This window comes from Siphateles boraxobius, unplaced genomic scaffold (genome assembly GCF_051911475.1).
Source record: "Siphateles boraxobius isolate OS27281-9 unplaced genomic scaffold, OSU_SipBor_1 84, whole genome shotgun sequence".
NCBI classification, from domain to species: Eukaryota; Metazoa; Chordata; class Actinopteri; order Cypriniformes; family Leuciscidae; genus Siphateles; species Siphateles boraxobius.
This window is the reverse complement of record NW_027509213.1, coordinates 2,329,704-2,345,081: the sequence shown is the minus strand read 5'-3', so window position 1 is coordinate 2,345,081 and position 15,378 is coordinate 2,329,704. Positions and strand designations below refer to the sequence as shown.

General features: G+C 43.9%; 1 protein-coding gene across 3 annotated transcripts; it reads right to left on the bottom strand.

Moving 5' to 3' along the window:
• Positions 1–10,032: 10,032 nt before the first annotated feature.
• Positions 10,033–14,487, bottom strand: LOC143730991 (leukocyte elastase inhibitor-like). 3 transcript variants are annotated; one of them, XM_077221619.1, is made up of 8 exons: positions 14,341–14,487; positions 13,927–14,103; positions 13,626–13,670; positions 13,306–13,446; positions 13,109–13,226; positions 12,746–12,888; positions 11,360–11,545; positions 10,033–11,247 (listed from the first exon to the last, which is right to left on the bottom strand). In XM_077221619.1, the coding sequence occupies exons 2-8, from the start codon at positions 14,092–14,094 to the stop codon at positions 10,843–10,845; spliced, it is 1,206 nt and encodes a 401-aa protein (XP_077077734.1). In that variant the 5' UTR covers positions 14,095–14,103; positions 14,341–14,487; the 3' UTR covers positions 10,033–10,842. The 3 variants fall into 3 exon arrangements, with proteins under 3 accessions (XP_077077734.1, XP_077077736.1, XP_077077735.1); XM_077221621.1 differs by lacking the exon at positions 13,626–13,670 and having other exon boundaries at positions 14,341–14,477; XM_077221620.1 differs by lacking the exon at positions 14,341–14,487 and having other exon boundaries at positions 13,927–14,313.
• Between the last annotated feature and the right edge of the window lie 891 nt (positions 14,488–15,378).

Below are 15,378 nucleotides of genomic sequence, written 5' to 3'. Positions count from 1 at the left end.
GTGATATAAACCTTAACCCTAAAGCCACATTGGCCAATCAGAAGCGCAAATCTGATGTCAAACACAGCTGATAACGGCGCACACTCTGACGTCGCAAGGCAAAAACCCCGGTTTCACTGTCTACACGACAACACTGTAACCGGCGTTCCCTTTCGAACGGTCACTTCGTATTGCGTAGCTATACGCAGTGGGGGAAACTCCTTTTCCTCGATTTACTGAAGCCTTTATGTAAAGCGCATTTGCAGCTGCACAGCTAGAACATGAGCGTCTGGCTCGCTCATAGGCTGCGCTGCAGCAACTGCACATCCAATGGCGCAGGCGCCTCTGACGTGCAACCAATGAGATCACTCTGCGTCATACACGTCAGAGCCCGCCAAGGGGGCGTGACCTCAGTCTATAATAGTCCCCGAATTCGCCATTATAGCAGATTTTACTCCTTCAGCGACAAACTTCACGTCTCTGACCATTTATTGAGCCTTCGCCGTCGAACAAGCCTTCAGCCTGAGCGAGCTACAGTTCAGCAGACTACACATCTCAACCGTGTTTCTCCTGACGCCGTCTCTCCTGTGGCTATCCGGCGATATCCTTTTCAATATCTGTTTATTATGTGTTTATATCTGTATCAGCGTTGTTCCATATGCCTCGTGTTATGCGAGGCCTACGAACACGCGAGCTGCATTTCATGCCTGGGACTCTACCACGCAGAGAATGCACTCTCTGTCGGCGGATAGGGCATGCGCGTGCGCGTGCATGCCTATCTCCGTGCTGCGAACTCGTCTAACGTTAGCTCTCTCTCGAGACGGCGGCGCCGCATCACCCGCGCTCCCTTCTCCGGCCCTACTTCAGCCGAGGAAGAAGAAGCGCCGCAGCCAACGGCATCCAGAGAGCACGGACGTTTGTGAATGCACGCCGGCCACGTCCCCGCGTGCTTCACTCACTCCAGCTCAGTCATCTCCGGTCCCGTTCGAGGGAGATCAGCGCCCCCCCACCACCACGTGGCGGGCCTCGTCTCTTTCGGCGGACCCAGCGAGGCAGGACTAACTCCGACGCTGAAATGCTTCGGATCCTAACACAGGCCGTCGCGGACCTCGAGCTCGAGTGGAACTAACCGTGCTAGCTGGCGCCGACCAGCAAAGCCCGCGAAACAGGCCTCTCAGCCCCGCCCTGCGGCTGATGCCGAACGCTTCCCGCCAAAGCCGTCCTAGCACGCAAAGGAAAGAGAGGGCACGTGTCCCGCGCTTGCCGGACCACCCTCAAAGAAGCCAGCAAAACTTCCCACAGCCCCCTGTACAGTTCAGGCGGCTGGGGATTTTATTATTGTAAACAGGCCCGCAGCAGTGAGCGCGTCTTTGCAAACAAACGCCGTTTTCACGGCGACCCAAATAAAGCACACGAGCACAACACATGGGTTCACGGTCCCCCTTCACTAGGCGGCCCCTCCCTTGTTGTAACACTGACTTCCCCACACGCAAATGCTTGTGCAGTCAGTCCAACATTCAATGTGTGCACAAATCACAATATATGGGTTCACGGTCCCCCTTCACTAGGCGGCCCCTCCCCTGTTTTAACACTGACTTCCCCACACGCAAATGCTTGTGCAGTCAGTCCAACATTCAATGTGTGCACAAATCACAATATATGGGTTCACGGTCCCCCTTCACTAGGCGGCCCCTCCCCTGTTTTAACACTGACTTCCCCACACGCAAATGCTTGTGCAGTCAGTCCAACATTCAATGTGTGCACAAATCACAATATATGGGTTCACGGTCCCCCTTCACTAGGCGGCCCCTCCCCTGTTGTAACACTGACTTCCCCACGCGCAAATGCTTGTACAGTCAGTCCAACACTCAATGTGTGCAAAAATCACAATATAAGGGCATCAGGTCCCCCTATGTTAGGCGGCCCGTCCCAATCAGTGTGTCAAGCCCTAGCCACACGGGTTATAGCCTGGCAAGCTATCCCCGATGTGTCGAGTTGAGTTATAAACGCTATAGAGCGAGGCAACTCGCTCCAATTCGCTCGCAGACCCCCAAAGTTTCAGGCGGTTCTCGAGACTTCGGTGAGAAGCAACGTGGGTCACATGCTTCGCACCGATGTACAGAATTCATTAGCAAAAGGGGTGATAGAATTAGTCCCCCCTGTGCTAAAACATACAGGTTTTTACAGCCGCTATTTTCTAATTCCGAAAAATGACGGCGGCCTCAGACCCACTCTAGATCTGAGACATTTGAACAAAGCTCTCATGAGATGGCCGTTCAAAATGTTAGCTATCAGTTTCACAAGCACAACACATGGGTTCACGGTTCCCCTTCACTAGGCGGTCCCTCCCCTGTTGTAACACTGACTTCCCCACACGCAAATGCTTGTGCAGTCAGTCCAACATTCAATGTGTGCACAAATCACAATATATGGGTTCACGGTCCCCCTGCACTAGGGGGCCCCTCCCCCGTTGTAACACTGACTTCCCCACACGCAAATGCTTGTACAGTCAGTCCAATACTCAATGTGTGCACAAATCACAATATAAGGGTATCAGGTCCCCCTACGTTAGGCGACCAGCCCCAATCAGTGTGTCAAGCCCTAGGCACACGGGTTCTAGCCTGGCAAGCTATCCCCGATGTGTCGAGTTGGGTCATAAACACTATAAAGCGAGGTTACTCGCTCCAATTCGCTCGCAGACCCCCGGAATTTCAGGCGGTTCTCGAGACTTCGGTGAGAAGCAACGTGGGTCACGTGCTTCGCACCGAAGTACAAAATCTATTAGCAAAAGGGGCGATAGAATTAGTCCCCCCCACGCTAAAAAATATGGGTTTTTACAGCCGCTATTTTCTGATTCCGAAAAAAGACGGCGGTCTCAGACCCATTCTAGATTTGAGACATTTGAACAAAGCTCTCATGAGACGGCCGTTCAAATTGACTATCAAACATATCCTCGCGCAAGTGCGCCCGGGGGATTGGTTTGTCACAATGGATCTGAAAGATGCTTACTTTCACATTCAAATAAATCCTCGTCACAGGCCATTCTTGAGATTCGCCTTCGAGGGCCGGGCTTATCAATACACCGTTCTGCCGATCGGTCTATCGTTGGCACCCCGTACATTCACGAAGTGTATGGATGCAGCGCTTTCTCCTCTGAGATTTCAGGGAGTGCGCATGTTAAATTATCTCGACGACTGGCTGGTGCGGGCACAGTCGAGAATCGAGCTATTAGCTCACAGGGATTTGATTCTCGGCCATCTAAAATGCCTGGGTTTCACAATCAATGTTTCAAAAAGCAAACTAACCCCCAGCCAGAGCATGATCTTTCTGGGCACAGTTTTAGACTCGAGAGCTATGACAGCGTGACTCACACAGAGCGCGCGCTCTCGGTGCGAGCGCTTGCAGGCACTTTCAGATTGCGCGAGCGCGCGCCACTGAAGAAATTTCAGAAACTGCTTGGTCTCATGCCAGCAGCATCGCCAGTACTCCGCATGGGATTACTGTGCATGCGCCCGATGCAGCATTGGCTGAAACGCTGTGGGCCAACTCATGCATGGCAGTCAGGCAGCTTGCGCGTTATGGTGAATCACGGTTGTTTAAGAACCCTGATTCCCTGGCGGGCTCAGAACTGGCACCACGAGGGGGTGACAATGGGAACAATTTCCAGGAGGAAAGTGGTTCTTACAGATGCGTCCAACCTGGGTTGGGGAGCGCTGCACGAGGGCATGCCTGCATCCGGCCTCTGGTCGAGCACGGAGCAGAGCTTAAATATCAACTGTCTGGAGATGAAAGCAGTTGGGTTGGCCCTGAAGGCATTTCTGTCGAACCTCAGAGGTCACTACGTCTTAGTCCGCACAGACAATACGTCAGTGGTGGCCTACATGAATCGCCAGGGGGGCATCAGGTCAGGGAACCTGCATGCGATGGCGAGAGACCTCCTCTATATGGGCACAAACCAACCTGAGCTCTCTGAGAGCAGCGCATATCCCGGGCGTCCAGAATGTGGGCGCGAATATGCTTTCATGGGACAACACTCCCCTCGGCGAGTGGTCCCTGAACCCACAGACGGTCAGTCTAATATGGAAGGTGTTTGGCGAGGCCGAAATCGACCTTTTCGCCTCGAGAATCAACACCCACTGAAAATTGTTCTTCTCGAAGAACAGGGACGCGCTGGCCCATGTCTGGCCCAACCGTCCCTTTTATGCCTTTCCCCCCCCCCCGTCTCGATGATTCCACAAGTCATCAAACGGGTCAGAGAGAGCGGGTGCCCAGTCCTTCTGGTGGCCCCTCTCTGGAAAACCAGATCGTGGTTCCCGGAACTAGTTCAGTTATCGGACACAATCCCATGGCCTGTCCCACTGAGGAAAGACCTCCTCACACAGGTGAACGGGACATTGTGGCATCCGAGACCCGATTTATGGGCCCTTCATGTTTGGCCCCTCAACGGGTACCCAAGGACCTTCCTGAGAAGGTTTTAAGCACTATATCTGAAGCCAGGGCCCCGTCGACTCGGCGCCTGTATGCTTCAAAATGGTCAGGTTTTTCCAGCTGGTGCTCGAAAAATCAGGCTGACCCAGAGTCATGTGTGATATCAGTGGTTCGCTCATTCTTACAGGAGCTGCTGGACGCGGGTTGCTCCCCGTCCACGCTCAAAGTGTATGTGGCAGCCATAGCAGCACATCATGTTCTCACGGCTGGCCAGTCACTGGGAAGAAACGACCTGGTCGTAAGATTCCTGAAAGGTGCGAGGAGAATGAACCCCTGCAGGCCTCCGTCTGTGCCGCCTCTGGACCTCTCCACGGTCCTGGGGGCTCTGAAAGGTCCGCCTTTCGAACCGCTCCAATCGGTTGATCTAAAAACCCTCTCGCTGAAGACCGCTCTCCTTATGGCGTTGGCATCTATCAAACGAGTGGGAGATCTGCAGGCGCTCTCTGTGAGCCCTGCATGTTTGGAGTTGGGTCCAGATGACTCCAGAGTCATCCTCAAGCCCAGACATGGTTACGTTCCTAAAGTGCTCTCAACACTGTTCAGAGCACAGGTGGTGACATTATCAGCCCTCCCTCCTTCTGCAGAGGATGGAGAGGTTAATCTTCTCTGCCCTGTCTGAGCGCTGAGAATCTATCGGGAGCTTTCTGCGTCTTTTAGACAATCAGAACAGCTTTTTGTCTGCTTTGGTGGTAGATCCAAGGGGGATCCAGTCACTAAGCAAAGACTGTCTAGATGGATAGTGGATGCTATTTCTATGGCTTATACCGCAGCGGGTCAAGTTTGCCCTATAGGTATCAAGGCCCATACGACCAGAGGTATGTCTCGTCATGGGCTTGGTCATCTGGCATTCCCATTAGTGATATTTGTGATGCGGCCGGCTGGTCCTCGCCTTCCACATTTATGAGTTTCTATAATAGGGAAGTGCCTTCCCTGCAGGCGAAGGTGCTTTCGGTATGATTAAGACCCGTCGGTGGCTGGTCTTGTCATATATTACTGTGCACTATCAAATTCACATATATATATAAAACCCGCTGCTGGCTGGTTGTATTCATGCATAAACCCGCTGTTGCCGGTTATATTTACATATATATAAAACCCGCTTTGGCCGGTTATATGACATATATAAAACCCGCTTTTGCCGGTTAAATTCCATACATATATAAAACCTGCTTTGGCCGGTTATAATTTCATATATAAACCCACTTGACTGGTTATATGTTCATATACCAATAACCCCGACAGTGTCTGGGTTCATTGGTGTAGTATGTTGGGTTATTTCTAACTGATATGTACTATTTTAGACCTGACGGTGTCTGGTCTATTTATACATAATTATGCGGTTATGGCTTGTTCTGTATGCTCAGGGGCCTGAGTTGCAGTGGCAGCCAGTTACTCAGTGCGGCGTTTTGCATGGCGTCCCCACTGCGTATAGCTACGCAATACGAAGTGACCGTTCGAAAGGGAACTACTCGGTTACTCACGTAACCTCAGTTCCCTGAGTTAGGGAACGAGTATTGCGTAGCCAGCCGCACTATAGTAAAATGGCAAGTTGTCGCTTCAGTCGTTAAACCTGCTATAATGGCGAATTCGGGGACTATTATAGACTGAGGTCACGCCCCCTTGGCGGGCTCTGACGTGTATGACGCAGAGTGATCTCATTGGTTGCACGTCAGAGGCGCCTGCGCCATTGGATGTGCAGTTGCTGCAGCGCAGCCTATGAGCGAGCCAGACGCTCATGTTCTAGCTGTGCAGCTGCAAATGCGCTTTACATAAAGGCTTCAGTAAATCGAGGAAAAGGAGTTTCCCCCACTGCGTATAGCTACGCAATACTCGTTCCCTAACTCAGGGAACTGAGGTTACGTGAGTAACCGAGTAGTTTTTGAAAATCCTCACCCTGGCAGGGGTTTTCAAAAATGTTCGGTTTCAGTGCGTTTTCGTGTGGACGAACGGCCGAACCGCGTAAAAAAAGTCACGGTTATAAAAATACCCGTGTCCGTGTGGACAGGGCCTTACTGTCTATGAGAAAAAGTCGCTTGTTTTGGGCTTGTTTTCACGGGCCTGGCTGCTTTTTTGTCTCGCGAGATCTGGCAACACTGCCTGGAATGTGTACACAACGAATTCAGTTTTGTAGCCTAACCACCATTAACACCAAATAGCAAGCTCCGTGTTTCGTTACTTTCGATAATAAGCAAGGTGTAATCTTCAAATTCTGACTATTTGATCACAAAAATCAAGCAATAAATGCCGTTTTGGCGCTCTTTGATGTGGCGTGACAGATCGCTGTCCTAGCTCCTCATTTCAAGCGGCAGCGCGGAGTAAACGCGATCATCTCTTCCTCAGTTACAGAATAAACATGAATGGACACCTGAAGGTATGTTGAAAAATACAGTATACTTACTGAAAGGCATCATAACTCGTGTAATCGCTCAATCAGTGTTTCAGCAGCGCAAAGACGTCAATAAAACTGCATAGCTTGTCACTAGCATTATATTTACCTCAGCAGGCTAGTGATTCAGTGTCCACAACTTGTTGGTTCCTAGAGAAATTAACTCTTGCACTAAATAAATGCACAATATTATCCTATATATTATATTTTACTTAACCTGTTCATTATATCTTGATTATTTAATGTACGTTTAAAATATCTTTCATGAAAATGACAGCAACTGTGTAAATTATTATATTTCAATAACAAATTAGACTAAAGTTAATGCAAAAACTGCCTTATGTTCAGTTTACATGTTTTCATACAATGTGTTGGGTGTTGATTATTATATCTAAAAAATAAATAGCATCTAAATTTAGGCTGTGTTGTTAACCTTTAATGTTATAGTAATGTGTGGCTCCCTATATAGTTTACAGCATTAGCAGATTTTTAATCCTTGCAAAACGTTTAATTGTAATTGAATTAATTTAAAGACAAAGACACAATTTTTTCATTAAACTACTGTTTAAATTTTTTTTTTAGCTTTCTAAACCAAACCGAACCGAGACGTCAAAACCATGGGAAAACCGAACCGTCAGTTTTGTGTATTGTTACACCCCTACTTTTTATGATTTAATCCAAATATATTATCAAAAACGGTGGTAATCAAATGTAAATTTAAACTTGTGTCCTTTTATTTTTTGGGGAAGCGCTGCAAAAACAGATTTACTAAATTAAACCATGGACAAAAAAAAATATTCCTTTAAATAATGTTCAAATAAAATGTATTATTATTGTCGTTATTATTATTATTAGTTTGAGAAGTAGGCTACGTTCTATTGTATGCCTACAATAGTGATATATTTCTGTCATAATTTCTCCAAGTAAAACCGAACTTTTATTTTGACGGGTTGTAGTGAAGACCTGTTTCAAAGTGTATTTGACAATGGTTTTTAAATAAAATTATGAAAATGCTCATTAGGCGTTCTCTCAGAGCAGCTCTGGAAATGTTCATGTATTCATATCCTCAAATTGTTTGTGAGACGCTGAAAACACCATGAACGTCACGAGTACTTGAGTATGTAGTAGACAAACGCAGCTCAGCAGAACAAATAGGGTTATATATTTACATGCAGTATTTTTGTGCTTAGCTTAAATATTCACAGACCATGTCGCGATTGGATTAATTGCAAAGTTCTACTTTCCATGTATTCATCCATCCATTATTTTGCATGTTTTACGTGACATCTGCATTAAGTGAATTCCATTTTCATGACTGGATTCCGGGATTCCCTTTGCATCACGTAAATCGACAGAGCTTTATCTGCAGGAGGGATGGTGTCCTATATCCTCTTTTTGCAGCCACTTTGCGTCCACATTTTTTGCAAATTGGATATCTATCCTCGAGGACAACCACGCTTTTTTTCTACTTTTCATACTGGCCATAATTCGCTTGGCGCTTAGCTTTCAGCTTCAGCTGGGTCTGCGTCACCTTTTTTGCGCGTTTGTTCTCCCGCCCTTCAAATCAATTCAGTAGTTTCCGGAGTGTGTGATTTTTTCTCCCCCTTGTATTATTATTTTTTACTCAGTAACGGATATGATTTCAAATGTAGCGAAGTACAATACTTCAAAGAAAACGTACTTAAAAGTTCAGATTTTAAAAACTACTTTAAAAAGTAGAAGTACACAAAAAACTACTCAATTACGTAACGCGAGTAAATGTAATTCGTTACTTTCCACCTCTGATATTGTTCGAGACTCAGACTCGCTGTCCCAGTTTAAAACTAGATTAAAGACGCATCTCTTTAGCCAAGCATTAACATAATGCTTACCTTTTATACCACTGTTGAATCAGATCGAATGCATTGATTTTATGAACAGCATGCTAATTATTTCCCATTTTCTTTTCTGCTGTTATCTCGGGACGCCAGTCGTTCGTCAGCTCCAGTTTGTATCCAGCCTCTCACGGAGACTTCAGAGTTCCCAACACCTGCGATGAGATGACTAAACGCCTGTGAAGAGACGACTCGACGCCGGCGATATGTTATGCCCTAAATTAATACATGATTAACTAACAGTATTTTTTTCTATGTACTTTTCTGAAATGCACTTTCTGTAAAGCTGCTTTGAAACAATATGTATTGTGAAAAGCGCTATACAAATAAATTTGAATTGAAATGAATTGAATAGAATTGGGCTCTGGTGAGATCCCAATACGTCAGTTCAATCGAACGTGACTGGCTGATAGAGTTCTTGACTGACTGATACCCTACCATCATTAAACTGCCTATGGTAGATTTTTTTAGCAACTTTTATACAGTAGCATTATGAAACAGAATTCTCAAATGGTAAAAATATAAAAGATAACATTTTAGCCATAATTAATTGAGTGATTCATTCATATTAAAACATATACACCCTGATGTGACATTCATAAAAATAAACTTATTTTACTAATTAAAATGGTAGTTTATTTTCCTCTCTTTCCGTGTTTTCCCCCTCAACACCTTTTCAGAAGTCAGTTTTCTTTGAGTTTCATTGGTACCAGAGTTTGACTACAGTTTATTTGTAACAGCTGTGTTGGAAAGGTCGAGTCAAGTGCGCATGCTCTACTTTCTGTCAGTCATCATCAGCAGAGAGTTACGGAAAGTGCAAGTGAGACTGTGTGCGGCTGTGCGCAAAGTGTGCGTCGTCAATAAGCAAATGTAAGTTGACTGATTACCATGTTAACAATAACTTAAATGATTGTTAAGGATTTGTAAAGCCTTGATACAATGTCATCCGTTCGTAAGTGATTTGTTTTTGAGTGCACGTGAATGAATGTGCCGAATATTATGCACCATATTAATCGCAATTTATAGTGTTTATATTGCACCCAGTGTTTGACTTGTATGTATGTGTGTCCATCACATTAATAGCTGAAACACTTATTTAATAACGGGACGTTTCTGATTACGTGCCTTTCAGTTAAATCACCTCAGAATTAGTTTCGGTTTTGAATGTTTTACCATTTCTGACCACTGGCTGGCGGTGTTACATATTAATAATTATTTTGTTGCTTTTATATTATTTTCTTCATTCTTTATTTGAGAAATTGGTAGTTTTTTGGAGATAATGTTTGTGGAATAATACTCAAGACATTTGTTGATATATATCTTTATTTCTTTCCCTTTGTAGACCACACACACACATCTAAATACACTGTTAAGCAGAAAATCCTGTGTACTGCTGTTGTGTACAGCTAAGACTGTAAACAATAAACCTCCTTTGCATGGAACTGATCGAATCCAGTGTGTTCTGATCGACACCCCATTGAGAAAAGCTAAAAATAAGCTATCCCCTATTACAGTCCAACCCTTTTCAGTCCTACTATCGAACAAGCGGTGTTTATTAAATTACAATAAAAACTCAAACAAAGCAGGTTTAATTCAAGAATTGTAAATATTTGTTTAATTTATGTTTAATATACGGTTACAGTGAATGCAAACACATAATTTGACCTGTATAATAGCAGTTGTGTAGTGCAAGAAACAACATAAACATATGTTTATGTAAACTAATAGATTTGATCACATTACATATACAGTAGCATGAAGATACCTGTCGAAAACATCAACCTGAATGAGACTCAGGACGACTGCAGTGCATTTCATTTCTTCAATCATAAACAGAAAAATATTAATTACCATCACTACATATTTTTTTTTCTAAGCTAAATGTTTTGAGGTTTATGTTTAAAGTGATAACAGCACTATAGAAATGATAATGCTCAATGAAAAGTTTAAATCTTTACAATGTCGAATTCACATCATTTCAATAAAAAGCATCCATGCAGTTGATATTTTAGTATCATTCATATACTGTTATAGTTTTTGTTAATATTTTCGTTTAACATTTTAACCAGATCATCACCTAAACTAGCTGGAAGCGTCTCATGCAGCAGGACTCACTCATGGAGAGCAGAAGCGTCCGTAAAACAAAATGCTCTTGGTTGGATTGTGTCGGACGAAGAAAAGGAAAGGATGGTCTGCGTTGAAGACCTTCGGGGAGATATAACACAAAGCCTCACCGAAGACGCCGGTGGCTGCAGCCGCTTCGGTTCCTTCCTCGTTGACTTCAACAAAGGCTTTATGGATCACCTTCGACACCACCAGGTCGTTGTTGGAGGACATGCCTGAAAGATTCACCTTCTTCTCGTCAAAAACATCCTCCATTCCCATGCTGATCAGAAGACTCTTCATGTCGTAGGTTTCCTCCATCTTGAATCTAGGCAGAGATACTTCAACCTCTTCTTGACGCATGACTTCTGGATTAGTCCACTCCATGAGCTTCTCGTAGGTCAGTGCCTTTTCAAGCTGGATAATAAGAGAGACATGTCAGATGAATAGTTGAAATAGTCTAAATGAAAACTGTTCTACAAGTAAACATCTGAATGGTCAAGGCTGGCTAATTAAGCATTCAAATCACCTTCTGAAGGCCAGTGGTGTTGTCTTTCATCTTATTAGGAAGGATGATCAACATACTGAGATTCTTCCCGTCATACGGCAGCTCCAGAACCTGACTCTTGATCTCTGGGATGAAGGCCAGAGGAAACTTCTCCTTTCTATAATCTTTACTCCGCCACTCCATCATCTTCACTGGTTTAGTTTTATTCTGACAAACATAAATGGAAACACATTATAAACCCTTCATCATGATTGTTAAAAATGTTTTTAAAAAGAGCATGAAATCCCTAGCCTGGTAATACCAGACTCTGCTACTTCACTTTGCTTCGTACACAGAGTCTGGGATAGCATAATAGAGAAGTGTTTTCTCTCTCGCTAGGGGGCGCGTACTGAAGTTTAAAATCATTGGTTACCCGTAAGCCAATCAGATAAGTTTGTTTATGACGCATGTTATGCGCCGACACAGCCGCATCGAACCACAGACATCATGCATCGAACTCAAATCTATGATTGAACTTCCACTGTAAACACTTGATGATGCGAGCGAAATACCCGAGTGAACATGGCTGTAAACGACTTTTTTGATCTGTGAGTGATGTAATAGAATGACTGATGCGCTTGACAGGGCACAAACGAGCAGAGAGAGAGAGAGAGAGAGAGAGAGCCCCGGCCGCGCGTGCGCACTCCCACGTCTACAAACAACACGAGCGCTGTCTTGCTCTCTCTCCCTCGCGCATATTCATAAAAATCAATCGACAAGATAGTAAGAGGTCGGAAGACCGCGGTTTCACGTGGAGCATTTGGAGATTTTTAGAGATTATAGACTCTAGGAACAACATCTCAATGAACAACATCTCAACTATAAAGGCCTGTCTCATATAAGTTAGACGCCTATCTCAAGTACAAGCCGGTGCAGTTCGACGATTTGGGCAAATGAAAGCCCGGGCTATTATTTGAAGTTTTACGGTATTTAAGACCTGGAAAAGAAAAGAGACACTGACCTGTCAAAAGGCTCCCCAGTCTCTCGCTGACGATCGGTAATAGTTGATAAATTAAACTTTTCCCAAAGGGAGTAGGGCCACAACATCACCTCCATTCAAAATGTTTAATACACACTCTTCGTGTTCGGGCTTCAGTTTGCTAATGCCGGGAATATTCTCCACAACAGAGCCAATTGCATCCGCGTCTCCATATCAGCGGTCGTTTTCGATTTCCCTGACCTAATCTTAAACACGGCGCTTACCGACTACGTCACGGCTTTCAGCCCGCCCTCTGTTCGTTGATTGGCCAGGCTGTTTTCAGGCCGGTGGAAAACAGAAAGATAGGCTGCTATCTCAGACTGACTACAGGAGCGAAATGAAATTAGCGGAAGTAGGAAGTCTGACGTAGTCAGGCTATGAAATCCCACCTTTTTCAGCTTAAACAGCCCATCTCTGGTGGCTTCCTTTGGGAATTTCTCCTCCCAGTTTCCCTTGAAGTAGATGGCATTCACCAAAACCAGTTTCGTCATCCCATCGATGGCTCCCTGTGGCAGCAAGTCCTTGATCTTCTCTAAAATACAAATGGACATTGTTCACTTTGAGCAGTGATTTGAACTGGTTGGTTTGATATTTTTACTATATATCTCAACTCAAGAACCCATGAAGCCAAACATGGCCCTTAAAAATACATTTTTGCTGAATCTAAAGTGTTGCAAAAAACATGAAAAAGTTTTATTTGTAAGAGTGAAGAATAAGTTTCAAATGTAGAATAAGTTTATGCTGGATTTCACCTTGTGTTTTTTCCTCCACCCATTTGTTGATGTTGACACGAGCAGCCTCTGATTCGTTCTTGAAGTCCACCTTCTCCAGTCCGGCTTCATAGTAGCTTTTTGCGTCATTCATGAATTTCTGTTACATAGCAAACCAATTAAGGTGTAAACGAGTTGAGAACATTTCCAGAACCTCCAGTGAATAAACCGATTCTTACCTCAACAAACTGGTAGGATTGCTCTCCGTAGAGGCGGTTGGCAAGACTCAACACATACGGGACTCCTGGTTTGTTCAGCTCACTCATGAACTTGTTGAAGCTGGAATGAATTTGGTCCTCAGGTTTTTCCTCTGGACATTTCTGTTTGCATCAACAATATCAGATTTAATCAGTAGACTCAGACGAACCCAAAGGATACATGCATCTCTACAGTAAATACAGCTGTTCATACAACAGAACCTTGACAGAATGTTAGCTAAAGTTCTGAGAACGTTCCCTGTTAACTGGGTTAGTGTTTGATGTAAATATTCATACAAAACCTTGAGTTCAGCAGGTATTGGTGGTTCATTGTTAAAGCCCAGGACCTACACAGCATTGTTATGGTAGAATTAATAAAGATAACTTCAACATATTGTGAGTGCACTTCTCAAATGCTCATTAGAAATGAGAAATTTAAAATCTACTAGAAAAGACAATGAAGAACTGATGATGTAAAACACATTCTTTGTTGATTTTGGCCCTCAGGCCATTGATAATTGATTGGAAAGAGTAATTCATTGCTGACTGTTTTTAAGTCTACTTTCCCATCACCACTTTTAAAAGTATATTGTGTGAGATTACCTTAATCATCTGAGCTGCTGTGTTTCCTCTTGCACCGAGCGACACCATGGCCAGAGCCGAGGAGATGCTGACAGGCGAGAAGAACACATTTCCTGATGCGTTTCCTTTGCTGATCTTCTTGAACAGGTCGAGGGAGAACTGTGTGTTTGCTGCAGTCAAAGACTCCATTTTCACAAGCTAGAAAGTAGGAGAGGGAGATATGATCAGCATAACAATGTGAAAATCCCAAACAGAGCATTGCTCAGTTCAGTTGTCATTTCCTATGTAAACAACATCACATGCTTGTCTAAGAAACAGTAAATCCATGCTTTATCTTTCATATGACAGTACAGTACTAGAACAGTAGTTTTTGCATCATTTTCATCATTACACATGCAGAATTGTAATGTAAAATCTGTTATATTCAAGCACTACATTTTTTAGCAGGAACGATGAAGTTTCCCCTTCTGTCGGAGGTGAATGAATGATCTGCTGAGTCACTAAGTGTCATTCTTATAAATGTTGCCTCGCCCTGTGGAGCCCATCCTCTAAATCAATTCCAGCCCTTCTGTAAAACGTCTCGGGTTACTCAACCATTAGAGGAGGGAATGAGAGGATATGTACGGTGGCCCAGTAGTGCACAACACAACAAAATTTAAAAAGCAAACATATGTTCACAACACAACGAAATTAAGCCACAACACAACGGAAATGAGCCACAACACAACGGAAAATGTACAATACAACAGAAATGAGCCACAACACAACAGAAAATGTACAACACAACAAAATAAAGCTGCAACACAACGGAAATGCTCCCGACCACTAGAGGGCTCTCGGAGCGTTAGGTGTGCTAATACAGAAACCGAAAATACTCGGGACAGCAGCATTTGTCCAAATTTTAATCTTAACCGTTCTATTTCATCAGAAACGATCTTAAAACAGGGCTTTAAGTGTAAAATACCGAACTTGTCCTTTAAGGCAGTGGTTTTCAAACTTTTTCAAGAGGGACCCTTTTTTTTTTTACGCGACCCATAGGCTTGTGCGCAGGAAAAAATCAGCTCAGCACTTTTTTTTTAACCACTTTTGATGATGCACGTGCACTTGCTGATCCTTGACGCGATTGCAACGCAAAGTCGATTCTGAACTAATTTAATCAAGCTATAGGCCTACATACAGGAATTTTAACCAATTAATGGCCTATCGTTTGCTGCATGCTTAAAAAAATACACAAAACATATTCCACAACAAACTCTTTAAATGTAATCAGAACAGAACAAGAATTTAAAAAATAATACCTATAAACAAGCCAAAACGAAATAATTTAAAGCGAAAGTAAAAGTAAGGGCCATTATGCTCACGTAACTCTCTCATTAGAATCAAAATGTTTCAACATTCGCGAATCGCGATGTATTTGTGAACTATTCTTTATAGGCTTTTATGCGTGCGTCTGTTAAAACAAGCACTCTTGAC

What these genes read in the sequence shown, in the direction of transcription:
- LOC143730991 (XM_077221619.1), bottom strand. Translation starts at nt 14,094, where the DNA reads ATGGAGTCTTTGACTGCAGCAAACACACAGTTCTCCCTCGACCTGTTC. An exon ending in CAGCAGCTCAGATGATTAAG is followed by an intron (nt 13,671 to 13,926) that starts GTAATCTCACAC and finishes AATGCTGTGTAG; the next exon opens with GTCCTGGGCTTTAACAATGA. An exon ending in GGTGGAGGAAAAAACACAAG is followed by an intron (nt 12,889 to 13,108) that starts GTGAAATCCAGC and finishes TTTGTATTTTAG; the next exon opens with AGAAGATCAAGGACTTGCTG.